Source organism: Pinus tabuliformis, chromosome 7, assembly GCF_031772625.1.
Source record: "Pinus tabuliformis cultivar Carrire ecotype Pingquan chromosome 7, CPIR1, whole genome shotgun sequence".
NCBI lineage: Eukaryota > Viridiplantae > Streptophyta > Pinopsida > Pinales > Pinaceae > Pinus > Pinus tabuliformis.
The window spans coordinates 1,049,509,420-1,049,523,804 of record NC_142293.1 but is presented as its reverse complement, the minus strand read 5'-3'; the positions used below and the strand labels follow the sequence as shown (position 1 = coordinate 1,049,523,804).

Genomic DNA, 14,385 nt, shown 5'->3' with positions numbered 1-14,385 from the left:
CTGAGAGATCTGAATGGTGGAACAACTGCTGCTGCTGATCTGGAATAGATGATGTGTGATCCCCCGATAGAAAGGGAACTATGGTCTTGGGGAGTGTCAGGTGCTATAGATCGCAATATACATAAGGGTCTGACAGTAGTACTCGGCCCAATGTTTCAGGGCTCTAACTAAGGAGGATCGACCGTACCCTTAGCCGTACAACCCGACTACCCTATCGTACGGGCGAGTAATCTCTCCGAGTGCTGTTCTCGGTGTACTGTAGCCACAAGACGGCCGAAGGTTTATCTATGGCGAGGTTTCAAGGGAGCTAGGGGGCTTCCTATATACCCAGAGGGTACGTGGAAGACAGTCCGTGCGCGGTTCTGTCTAATGCGCTACTACTCGAAGGGGTACCCACAGGGGTTACAAGGGAGTCCAACAGACGTGACCACCTCTTGTATTTCCTGCGTGCATGCCTCCCCAAATCCGCAGGTTTATGCGCTTAACGACAGATCCCGTGGTTTAAAGACGCCGGAACACGTCTCTAGCCAAAAAAAAAAAAAAATTGCTAAAATTTGGAGATCCCACCGAGCCCTGGAAAGTGCTCTGATACCACTTGTTATGCTCTTAACCTGCAAAGCAATACCCAAGCGAAGAAAAGATACCGAGAACACAAAATATGCGAAGAAAATATACCCAGAACACAGAATAGCAATGATTTTATTATTCTGAGAGAAATGTTCACAGGCCTCTTCGAGGGGGCAACCTCCAATAGAGCAGAGCTCGATTACAAAACAAGACACAATGCTCCTCGCAGGGAGTCTCTATCCTTTATATATGACTCATACATGCAATACCACGGGCCAATATCGTGGGTTTTATTAATACCATCTATCTAATACTACCGCCCATTTACCATCTATCTAATACTACCGCCCATTTGCAACTAACTGTGGTCCCGTCATTAATTGCGAGTTAACCACTTACAAATATTAATATGGGCTTTATTGACTCTTGACTATGATGTGATCCCATGACATAATTAAGGGAGTTAGGGTGGGACCCTAACATCTTTGCTTCTATATTGGTCAATAACTGGCCCTCCCATGCTTAGGACGAGGAGAATGGTGTTGTTTTTGGAATCACATGCTTGAGATATTTATTTGTAATCGTGCTATAACAATGCAATATACAGTGGAAAAACTAACTTGACATATATCTCATATGCCAAGGGATTCTAAATCTCATAATTTTGTTCTACCAATGTTCCACCAAGTTTCCAAGATACGGGGATAAGGAAGCAAGGAAACACATCCAAAGGGGTGTGTGGAAGCGACCCCCAAATACTAGGCAATGTCATAAGAGACATCGAGGTCAACAACATTGGTATCTCACCATAAATACTAAAAAAATAAAATTAAACTATCGAAAATTGAAACATAAATCAATGAAATCTTATACATAACATTGTGCAAATAGCATACATCATTACATGTAACATAATAAATAATAAAGGATACATCCAACAACGTATCATAACATAATAATATTGATTCACAAATCATCTATCGCCCTTGAATTTCTCATTATATTTAAAAAATTCAAAAGATATTTAAATCCTAAGATAACTAATCTCAAATCAGGTCAAATAAGACATAAGCATCACTTCTAAAGGCAACGTCCCACTAGTCGTTGCCACACAAAGGAAAAAGGACCAAACATGCAAACGTCGCTCTCTAAATCAAAATCGTTTACATTCTCCAAAATACTCAATGGTGAAACAACCAACCTAAGTTAAGCCTCATCAAATGCCTCCCTGTCTACTTGTACACTACATTTGTCATTTACCCTCATTTTATTTTGTTTTTGTCTTTTATCCCTCAAAACAACGAACTTTGGTCAAAAGGGGGCATGGGAGCACCTCATTTTCTAAGGGGACCTTCCTTGTTACATCCCTACAAAACGGGATGTGGGGAAATATACCTCTTGGAGTACCCCAAGTCCGAAAGCACAAGAAGCACATCCCCTACCTTCATAAATGTGTCCCCGTGTAAAACTGTGTTTTATCTATCATTTAACTGACTCTATATTATGGCCGTAAGTTACACTAGTGTTTTCTTATATATAATTCTTGTAGTAAAAATAATTCAAGGCATCCCTATAGAATGTGTAAATAATTCTTTTTTAGCTTTACATGCTTCCCTAAAGCTACAATTGTCGAAATTCGATTGAAAGCTAAAATTTCTATTCTTGATAATTACTTGTGAAGGTGTTATTGTTATTTTAGATTTTCTTTATTCTTCATCAAACAATTTCACTTTAACAATTTAGCCATTCAAGTTCAAGAAAAATAGAAATTACAATGCATAAGAGACAAAAGACACCAGAAATTACGCCAATGGCCAAGGCAAAACACACAAGGGGAAAACCCAACAATCCTTACCTTATAGAATCTTTGTCAACAAGAGAGAAATCCAAGTCATAGATAAACTAACCAAAAGACCAATCACCCAGGTGCCAAGTCAGCCCTCCATGAAAACAATAGCCTTCAACAGTCAACAAGAAGTTTGCCACAAGTCTATCCAAGATATGCCTTATGTCTATCCCCTTAGAAAGTCCGCATGGCTTGCCTGTAATACTGCCTCAGAAACATCATACGAACTACCTCAGGAATAGCATATGAATTGCCTCAAAAGTAGTATACGAACTACCTCAAGGATGGTGTACAAATTGCCTCAGAAATGTCCTTCATTCTGCCTTAGAGTTGCAAGCTTTGGAGGAGGACGAATGGGTATATAAATAATCTTCTTGTCCATGTGAAAGGGTGCCTCTCTTAGGCAAGCCGACTTGACCATTTGCGGTTTGACCAAAAACACATAAAATTTGATTTTCCTTTTCCTTTTTCAAATATACATATTTTTCTCTTCTTTGAGCATGAAACCCATGCTATAAATAAAAATTATTTTTATGACCCAAGCATATTAAATATGCTTTAACAAATTTACAGATGACAAAAATACATTATGAAGACCGGCCATAGTTACAAATTCAACACTCCCTCTTAACTAGGGAGGTATTCATAATGACTTATTGGGATATTCTCAAGTTGAAGATTTCTATAAGAAAGGATCCAGATTGATAAGCATCATCATCATAACCAACATTGTCAAAATACCAAGGCCTTGTCAAGTAAGCTCTATCTCTCCACTAGATCAGAGCAAAATGTTGGGAGGTTGGCAACAGGACACCACACAACCGCCTCCCTGAGGCACATACTCCACCTAGGTTCCTCAGACTATGTCCTCCACAAGACCATTTTCTAATTCGATGTCATATTACTTGACTTAGGGGTTCCAGTCCTAATCCGTCACAGTACTTGACACAAGGAAATGTCAGTCCATTGGACCATTCTTAAACCAGGTCAATGTTTGACTTAGGTTGTTAATCCTAATCCGTCGCAGTACATGCCACAAGAATGTCAACCCATGATGCTTATTCAATCCACCATTCTCCCTATCTAGGTCCATGTACCTGACTTAGGATGTTAATCCTAATTAGTCACAGTACATGACACAAGGAGAAACTAGGTGTCCATCCTCACTCCCTCTCAATTTGGGAGAAGTTATCCATAAGTCCAAGCTTGTTGCAGGAATTATCGACACCCATCAACTCCATATCTCGAATAGTGGTACCTCATCATAAAGTGCTTCGACCTTCCATGAAAAATTCAAAAACCAGGTTTACTTGAAAATCTTCATAAAGTATCATGGTCGAATCCTACATGCCATCAAACGATCCATCAAACATTTTACGGAGCCAAATTGCTTCATAACTAACTGCACACGCTGCCATATATTATGCCTCGGCCCTCAACAGTGCAACAAAATCCTGCTTCCTTCTCTCTCAAGAAACCATAGAAGATCCCAAGCAAGAACAACCATCAATATTACTTTTCTCATCATGAGCACTGCCAGCCTAATAATCGAATCAAATACATCAAAAAACCAAGCAGCTTCTATCATCCAAATTTCAGGAGGATCTTGATCACATGCTTCCCTTGACTAAGGAAATTTTTACCATGTTTCTACCAAATCTCAAGTCCCAAGTAGTAATGTATCAATTCCAAGATCCTTCATGTCAAATTCTACCTCTAGTTCCCTAGTAAGGCAACACATTTTCTTCTAACACAAGAGTCCTTCTATTGTCAGAAACAAATCATTGAGATCAATCTTGCTCTTAATCAATCGATCTCAATGTACGAGGTCTTCATCAATCATGAAGCTCATTTTTCGTGCTTTCAAAATCTAGGGGAAACTCTTCCAACTGAGGCAAATGTCCTATTGTAATCCTCTCCCTCTTATTGGGAGAGCCTTCTTGCTTCCATGTTGTTATATGCTACATGCTTGACTTCTTTTAGACAAAAACAATCAAGACATATACTTTCATTTGCTCGCTCCCTCTAAACTCGGTTCTTCTTTTAGTACACATCGGGAGAGTCATCATGCTTTGCTTCATTCTTCCAGTTCTTTCTTCTGTTTCCAATGCCTGAGCGGCTCTCACCATTGATTTGCAATCCTCACTAAGAGGTCATGGGAGAACAATTATAACCAAGCAAAGGATACATACACAAGAGACTAACCAAAAAATTAAAGACAATAGCCTTAATCAAATAGAAAAGATATAGAATACTTTCCTTTAGATAAAAGTCAGCTCCCTCTTAATCTATGGACTTCTTGCATACATCTGCAACTTTGTCAGCTCCATCTGGCATCCAACTTGTAAGACAACTTTATCCACATCATCATGCATAGTCTAGGGTTTCTTCTTTCAGCGGAAACAATGTTCTAGGTCCAATCCCAAGGTTTGTTCATAAACCCTAAGGTTTTCACTTGAATTTTCAAATCATATACATATGTCCAAAACCCTTTAGACACTTATTCTTTATTTCAATGTACAGAGAATGGATTCAATCATCCTGGACGAAAGTTCGAACACTTGTTCTCAGAACCTAAACGTTCACAGCAATAGATGCAAGATCTTATTAAGAGAGCTTTGGCTTCTGCTTCCACTTCTTTCATTCAAGGAATCTTCCAAGCTTCTTAAAATTGAACAAGATGACAGACTTGCAATATGGTTTGCCAGCTCAATGCCCTTTTAACTCCCTCTGGCTCGGAGAGGAGTATGAATCAGTGATTACCATATTTCACAATTTTTTCATACAGATAATGGTGCCAAGAAGTCTTATAATACAGTACTAGACGTTATTATCAGTGAATTCTCAGTCTGAGGTGCATACTTTTGTCTCTCAAACTTTATTGCAGTTCGGATCGCTGGTCCTCATACTCCGTTTGATTATCTAGTGTGATCTACACAAAGATATCTTCACACTTCTACTATTTGCTTCCTTCAAAATGTATTAGCTCGTAATCCATCACAGACTTCTGATTTTGACGGATTCTTAATCTAACTTACCTCTGTAGTGATCTTGAAAAAACTTGCTTAAACACTGCAACCTTAACTCCTAGAATACCAAACTTTTAAGCTTGTCATCATACCTTCCTTTAGCACAGTGCCTGACTTTGATAGATGTGAGGTCCATGAGAAATTATGAAGTAGACCTTTTGTTGGTATATTTCTAGAGCTTTCCTTTGGTTGCTTGTTACAAAACTAGCTCGACTTCAAGGGATCCGGATTCTAAAGATAACTTCAGCTTTATCATTGTAACAATTGTTTTTCCTCAAAATCTTCATCGTTGTAGGATTACAGGAGGTACTTTGTATTGTCATGAGATTCTTCGGTTCCCTAAGGCTCTTAGGTCTTCAAACAAGATTTGAATTGGAGTGAGATAAATGACTTGACAAAGCATCTTCATCTGCCTAAGGATTTGAGATGTCATGATCTAACGTGACATTTGACTTCACCTCCAAGACTGATGAATCAGGATTGCAATCAAGGCAGAACTGAAAACTAGCGGAGGCATCAGACTGAGGTACCTCGGATCTTCTGAGGCTCCACAACAAGCTTTAATATTATTCAGCCCTCTGAGGTTATTTCCTAAGGTAGTTTGGTCTACTGAAATTTCTGAGGCTCGGATGGGAATTTATTTCAGCCTCTTTCAAACCTAGGGCCTAGAATAAGGGCTTCAGTCTTGATAGAGGAGCATAGATATATACTTTTTTGCAAACAGTGACAAGGGCTTCTTCTATGATTTGGATTCATTCCTTGATCAAAGATACTTAGGGCTATATGACAAGCCCTAAGGAAAGACTCATAAAACTCTTGAAGAGCGGGCATATGGTAAAAACTAGACCTAGTAGTGACTGATTTGACATGAGAGATTTTGATATCTTTTTCTTCACAGGGAAAATTCAGACCACTGAGGTAATTCAGAACTCAACACAAAGATAATTCAGACTTCATCTCAGACTGCTTCTCAAAACTAACTCTGATACCATATTGAAATTCGATTAAAAGCTAGAATTTCTGATCTTGATAGTTACTTGTGAAGGTGTTATTGTTATTTTAGCTTTTCTTTATTCTTCATCAATAATTTATACTTTAACAATTTAACCATTCAAGTTCAAGAAAAATAGAAATTACAGTGCACAAGAGACAAGAGACAAGAGACACCAGAAATTAGGCCAGTGGCCAAGGAAAATCCCACAAGGGGAAAACCCAGCGATCCTTTCCTTATAGAAGCTTTGTCAACAAGAGAGAAATCCAAGTCATAGATAAACTGACCAGTAGACCAATTACCCAAGTGCCAAGTCAGCCCTCCATGAAAACAATAGCTTTCAACAGTCCACAAGAAGTCTGCCACAAGTCTGTCCAAGATATGTCGTATGTCTGTCCTTAATACTGCCTCAGAAATTTCGCATGGCTTGCCTGTAATACTGCCTCAGAGACATCATACAAACTGCCTCAGGAATAGCATATGAATTTCCTCAGAAGTAGCATACGAACTGCCTCGTGAATGGTGTACAAACTGCCTCCAAAATGTCCTTCGTTCTGCCTTAGAGCTGCAAGCTTTGGAGGAGGATGAATGGGTGTATAAATAGTCTTCTTGTCCATGTGAAAGGGTGCCGCTCTTGGGCGGGCCGCCTGACAAATGGAGGGCTGACTTGACCATTTGGGGCTTGACCAAAAACACATAAAATTTGAGTTTCCTTTTCCTTTTCAAATATACATATTTTTCATTTCTTTGAGCATGAAACACATGCTATAATGGGAATTATTTTTATGACCCAGGCATATTAAATATGCTTTAATAAATTTACAAATGACAAAAATACATTATGAAGACCAACCATAGTTACAAATTCAACAAAAATTCCATTTTTCTCAAAGATTGCACGTTTATAAATATAATGGTTCATTCTTATAAACCTGATGCATATCAAGATGATAATCTGTATTTCTCATCTCCATCTGAAGTTGCAATCTTCAAAACCAAATGTTGTTGAACCTTTGGAAAGGGCATTCCATGTGCCCTTTTTACTATTTGGTATGTTCATTAAAGAATTCATGGCACTAACATCGTTATGTTCAAAATATAAGTTGCCCAGAGAAATAACTGAAATATATTAGCGTCCACTAAAGACCAAAATAGGTCAATGAGACTAGTGATTACAAGTAACATTAATAAACTTATTTTATCTTATGTTCTATGACTCCTCATAAAAAACCTCTAATGAATTGAGTGAATCCCACAGCTCCAACCTTGCCTAATCTTGATTAAACAAATGCAGGAGAAACAATGTTGCTTGCTAAAAACTTTTTTCATCCAATAACAAGCCCAACGACAACCTCAACCTCAGACTTCACCAATTAACTTCCATTATTCAATGGAGCTTCAATCTAGAAACTCAAGAGTGGGTGCCTAAATTTGATGGGGCTCTTATTGTTGAGCATACAATTCAGAAGCTTATTTCAAGACAAACTCAAACCCAACAAAGTACTACCTTTAAATTGAGGATCAAGCCCCCACCTAGTGGCAAACCCACGCCCAATGATTCACAATGAACAACCACCATGTCAAGATAAATACAACAAAAAGCAATAGTCTTAGAGTACAGCAGATATTTTAGTTCACAGGTCTCATCAAAGATTGGTATTATGTAAAACACATCAATAAGCATGTTGTGCCAATCTTGACAATACCTTACGCCCAACTTACTAAGGAATGTGATGACTAGTTAGATGATTGTATTCTTCCAACATTACTTCCTAGGTGCAGAAATCATGGCAAATCAGTATGTTGTTCAAAATTTTACTGAATGTAGAGGCTTAATAGAATCATTTCACTTTTTAGCACAAGGAAAAATGCAACAAGAGGAACAGTGTTAATGCACAATGGATAAACGTTTTCATGGGTCCTACCAATGTTCGTACTATGGAAAACACAGCAAGAAGCATGTTATGCCAATCTTGATAAAATATTATACCAATCACAGATTCACATTAAGGAAAATGATCACTTGGGAATTTGTATTGACCCATCTAAGGTTTCATCATAAGTACAGAAATTGTGGCAAACCTGTGTTAATGTTCTGGTTTATTTGATGTAGAGGCTACATAGAAAGTAGAACATTTCATTTAGAGCTTTCATTGGGACCTGTTTGACTCAAATGCAATATACGTTTTTGAAATAAACACTACAGGAATTTTCTCACTACTTTTGTATTAGAGGTATTTATAGTAGGCAGATGCTTATACTGGTGCAAACATGGCAGTTATAGAGATTGGATTTACTGGGTAAGACAGGAATTTTATTTTTTTGTATTAGAGGGATTTCTCTATAGCACCTGACAACTGAAGCCTATTAATCATTATAGTTGACAGATGATGGTGCCAGGGCAAATATGGCAGTCATAGAAGTTGGATTTATTGGACGTGTATGCAGCAGTATACTAACAAAAATAGAGATCATGGATAAGAATTTGTGATTGCTCAAATCCAATGCGACTGCATAAGGGTCATGATTGTTGTGGTAACTAGTAAGCACATCATATGTACCCCTGGTGCAGATACCCTACAGTCTGGATGTGAGAACCCTCGTAAGAATAACAGTAGGATGCTAAGTCACCTGACACGGGACATGCAAGAGACACATATCCAAGTGTCTGACACGGGGCACGTAGACCCCCCGGAACAGGACATGTTGGACATGTATATATATATATATATATATATATATATATATATTTCAATGATTTCATATCACACAATTCTGATGATAATACAAATTCAGACATAGATCTAGATTCTTATATTACACAAATATGAAATCATATTTCAATGATTTCATATTACACAAATTCTCGTGATGATAGAAATTGCCTCCTCCCTTTAACTTGCTGCCTGGCCCTCGATCTCTTGTGACGTACTTCCATCAAGGATATTTAATCTCTTGAGCCTGTTGCCTTTCTAAATTTATTCTTCCCTCAAATGAAGCTGTTTTTGCAGCCCCACTTCCAACAGAGGGAGCACTTGTAGACCCTGATGAAACTGGAATAGGAGGGGCATCACCAATGGGGACATTCTTCCCCTTCTTTTGCCCCTTCCCTGCTGCCCTTGATTGAGCCATGAATGCTGTAAAAAATAAAGAAAAATGCACTAACATGTAAACAAAATGGACAGGCAAACTGTTGTAGCAAAAATGGAAAAAAATGGAAGCAAAATGCACTTATCAGTTGCTTGAATCACCTCCAAAACGTTCCTAAACCCATTGCTACTCGCTCCCACACACCCACAGCAAGAGAGAGAGACAAGAATGAAGAGAAAGCAGCCCAAATCAGGCATCTAAAGACCCGCGGCATGCTTTTCTATAGGGATACGTGTCCCAAAATTGGGACATGCTGACCGGGCGAATCCCATGTGTTCAGACACACTCGACCCATGAATCGGACATGTGTCCCTCGAGAATCATGTCCAACACATGGGATTCGGGAGACAGGGTTGGGAGGACGAATCCGGTATCTTAGGTAAGATGTAATCATACATGCCTAGTGCTGGAGCAGTTGTCAGTATGCTTGTGTTGTAAATCGTTATCTTGGCAGTTATCTCCATAAACATTCCTCTACTGATCTTGCTTTGGCATAGACCTGATTCTTGCGCATGGTCTCTAAGACTAACATCAATTCTATTATAAATAAATGAACATGTCTCCACTCAGCCACGTAGATAAAAGATGTCTTCAACCTTTAGGTGTACTTTATTATGTCATTTGTGGAAAACTTAGAAGGTTTTTCCATGATGATTGTTGGGGGATGTGTTATGGGAAAATTACATGATTTTTCAAGAAAAAATAGACTATCTAGCTTGAGGCTCTTGTGACTAAAAGGTGTCAATCATAAATGTTCAGTATGAGAAAAAACCAAATCGGTATCACTGCTCCATGTTCCATTTCAATTATTACTGTCAGATGTTTTACAAGTTCCCCGGCATGGTGAAGGGCAGATCTATTAATAGTGGAGTAATTTTTTTTGAGTCAAACACTCACGTTGAGCAAGCAGCTAGACAATAAATTAACATTCTCCACTCCTTGTGTACATTGTAACAGATGAGCTTGGGCCAAAAAAGGAAATGCAGAGGAGAATCTGTATTATGGATCAAGTTTCTTTCAATTATGTACCAATCAATGAACTGAAACCACTTCAGGCTTGAAAAAGGCTCCAATTGCCACAAAACTATTGTGTTTCTTCCAAGCCCCAAAAAAATCTTCAAATATTTTTCTAGTTAAGTTCTCGATGAGAATGCCATCAATCAGTAGTAATTTCTAGTTAGCTATTGTATGATTTTGAATGCATTGTGCCCTATAGAAGTCTTCTAGCAAAGAAAGCTGGTCAATATTTCTTGTGCCTTCTAAAACTGGAACTAGAAAGCAGTATAAAAATATGGTTAGTAAAGAGTCAAGGCCTTGTTGATGTCTTACAACATTTGCAAAATAAGATCTTATGCCAATATTTATGCTATTCTCTGAAAAAGATTGTCCATGTTGAACCTCATTGAAAGTACATTATTATTTTTATTTATTTCCCAGATATATTTAATTGTTGTTTAGAACTGTAAAAACATAGAAATTTTAATAGCATAATTATGGGAGTCACTGCACACCTTTGGATGATATGAAAAGCGGTCCACTCTTAAAAACCTGCACATTCAATAAAAGCAAGTCAATGCATAAGTCAAATCAAATGATCTAATAAATATCATCCCTAGTGTACCTTAAAAGACCTTTGTAATCAAAGCACAAAATTCTGGCTTAGCTGGATATCAGATGGTTGGGCAAAAAAATAATAGAACAAGAAATCCAACAACTTTCCACAACTATCAGAGCACCCGATACCATGTGCCAAACGAAGATTCATGCTTGGCAGTAATATGGAAGCCTCAGCTAAGTTAGATTTAGAGAAAATATTGAGTGTGGTATTATAATGAGTAATGACATTTGCAAGTTCTATTTTCACTCGGCTAAAATGATAATGCAATTCAACACAAAAAGCTCCAATGAACACCCATGCTTGTGTATTCTAAGAGTTCAACCTATCGCCAGTTACTCGGGAGACTATGTTCAATTTTTATTATGATAAATTGAGAGTTTTCATCAAATGGAGAAAAAAAATGTAGGATAGAACATGTATAACTTTGAAGCCTTTGGAATTGTTTTTCCCTGATCCTAAAAGTGACCATCGAAAGTTTATTTATTGGTACTTGTGTTCCCTTCATGTAACAATGGGAGAGCTCACTCTCTTGGTGGTATGCCCATTGCATCAATGCCGAGCTTGTGACCCCCTTGCCCCTGCATGGGCTTCATCACAAAAGAACAAACTCCAACCCTCAGCAGGTTCAACTAACAGATCTAGCCAAGATATGCCACTGGATGTTCCTGAGTGAACAACTTATTCAGCACAATATATCTGTCCCATGCTAAAGTTCCCGCCTTTCAGTTCCTACTGTAGGCAATTTACTAAGAAAAGGAAAACAGGTTCAAGTTCCAATTCATATTTTTAAATCTGAGAAACACTGCATTGTCAATTGTTGGGTTTATTTGTATTAGATGTAATCATCCTCAAAGATTTGTAATGTTTCTCTTTAATTTGACCATTGAAATGGAAAAAAATAACAAAAAGCTCTTTTGAATTTCCGCCTGTATAATAAGGAGTTCATTCGTGAATTGTTTAATGAGGAGTTAATTCGTGAATTTAACTCGTGGTAGTTGGCTTTCATTTCATCATAGAGTACTAGCGTGAGCTATCAAGCTCTCCCAGAGCTCGGTTGTAGTTCAGCTTTACATCTTAATGGAAATGGCTCAGCTTTTATTGCTCTTGGTGTGAATGTTGTGCATCCTCTGGTTATTTTCAGTTTTCGAAGATGATTTTATCCAATGGATTTACTTAATTTTCTGCTGAGATTAAATGTGGAATGTTAGAGTAAAATGCTTAGTTTAGGTTGGTTCTCATACTCGGCCATGACTATCCCTGCATTAAAGCTGCAGCTAACATGGCCTGAATCAGCAAGTACACTTTAAAGAAACAGCATCATTTAAATGTAGTCATTAAGTACTTTTTTGTGGTAAGGTCCATTTTATCTAGCACCAAGGTAAGTTTGTCTGTCTCTGTTTTCTGTGTAACGCATGAATTCATTGATGAACACCATAGCTTTATTTTGAGAACTTGGCATAGTCTAAACAATTTCCTGACACAGAGAAAATTAATCACATTAGAAAATAAATCATATTCTAGATTTAATATAATGCAGTTTGCCAATCAGGTAAGGATCAATACCTTTGGAAGAAAACGGGATGGTTTAAGGTTTGCCACATGGCCTTGATACGATATCCAAGAAAATGTCTTTCATACAAAATGTAAAAATCAAAAAGCCTCCGTTACCGGTGGCTTCGCAGAGAGACTTAAGCTTAATTATTGCAAATTCGATTAACAAACCGAAGTAAGAGCTTGATAAGTGCACTAAAGCACTTGCGGGGTGCAGATTCAAACAAGATTTACAGAAAACAAAAGCCTGACACAAACCTTCATTAAATTTAATGATTTCAACTTCCACTAAAAAAAATCACAAATTGATAAGAGAGGGAGCCAAGACACTGCAGGGGAAATTATAACATCCCCGAATTGAAAAGGCATACGCGATAAAGAGCGGCGATGACCGTACCGTATTCGGAACCCTGTTCCGCGGACGGTCGTATGGCGTAACCGGCGCAGACATTTTATCTCCTCACACAACATCAACATTCAAGTCCCCGCTGTTCCCCGTTGCCTTTCTCTGCTCCCGAACGTTAAACAAGAACGACCACAAGAAGAAGAACACTGCAACCGAAACCTGACCCTGCACGTTGTCTTCGGTTCGAATCGCACAGAGCTCTGCATCCCTCGGAAGCATCACAGAAATCTTTGCACAAGAATCTGGATCAAATGCACATGTCAGCTGCGGCCGTGAACGATTAGATTGGATTATTCTGGATCGAAACGAGCGGGACCTCCACCTCTGGTTCAGATCGCGCGCCGGCTATGCGTGAAGAAGCAGCAAACAAAAGTTACTACTGACAACGCCTTATTCTTTACAGGTAGGGTTTCGTTTCGTTTCTCTTCCACTACTATGCACTTCCCTTCTGGAGGGTTTCTTCTTGTATTCTATCGTAGGGTTGGGTGCGCAGTTAGTTATCAGAAAAACGAAGAAGAAGAATTAGCATACAGAAATAATAATAACAGTTCTGCCCTCAGAATTTTACGACACAGGGAGGAAGATGAAGATTACCGCAGCGAGGCCGGGGAGAGAAGTTGAAAGTTGGAACCCGACTGGCTGCCACGTCTGCAGGTCAACCTTAGGGTCAAAGAAAGAAGGTTACTTCACCCAGGGTTAACTTTGTAGAGTACGTGGATATATATATATATATGTATGACGTATAATATAAAATGTAGCACAACAAGGGAGGAGAGCTCAAACTTTGAGGCGAATAATTGTAATGTCCGCAGGAGTTTGAATTTTGTTTTATTTCATCATCATTATTTTAATACTTAGGGAGCACATGATGTCTCTGTCGTCGTTAGGAAAATGTGGTTGGCAAAGCTTGCAGGGGAATCTATGAATCACCTTGCATTCTACTCTACTCTAATCCTTTCATGTTGCTTCTACCCGAGGTCCCAACTTCAATTTTAGACTTCTTCAGTCGGAAAATGTTTCTCCCCTCCTTATAATCCTCTAACTATTTAGCAAAAAATTGGGAAATTTTGATGGAATGCAACCCATTTCTTCCAGCGGAAAATGTTTTGTGCCAATCCATGTAATCCTCTAACTGTTTAACAAAATTTTGGGGAAAAAATGAATGCATCAAAATTTGCTATATTTTATAGATTGATTTTTTAAAAATGGGGCATCTTTTATAAAATT

At 38.3% G+C, this 14,385-nt stretch overlaps 1 protein-coding gene across 2 annotated transcripts in view; it reads right to left on the bottom strand.

Moving 5' to 3' along the window:
* Positions 1-13,758, bottom strand: part of LOC149251271 (rho GTPase-activating protein 7-like) — a 351,010-nt gene extending 337,252 nt beyond the window's left edge. For both annotated transcript variants that reach the window (XM_089459324.1, XM_089459325.1), the window contains exons 1-2: positions 13,150-13,758; positions 11,095-11,131 (exon numbers count right to left, since the gene is read on the bottom strand). In XM_089459324.1, coding sequence (XP_089315450.1) covers positions 11,095-11,131; positions 13,150-13,203 — 91 coding nt within the window. In that variant the 5' untranslated portion in view covers positions 13,204-13,758. The remainder of the gene's footprint in view (positions 1-11,094; positions 11,132-13,149) is intronic.
* Positions 13,759-14,385: the final 627 nt, after the last annotated feature.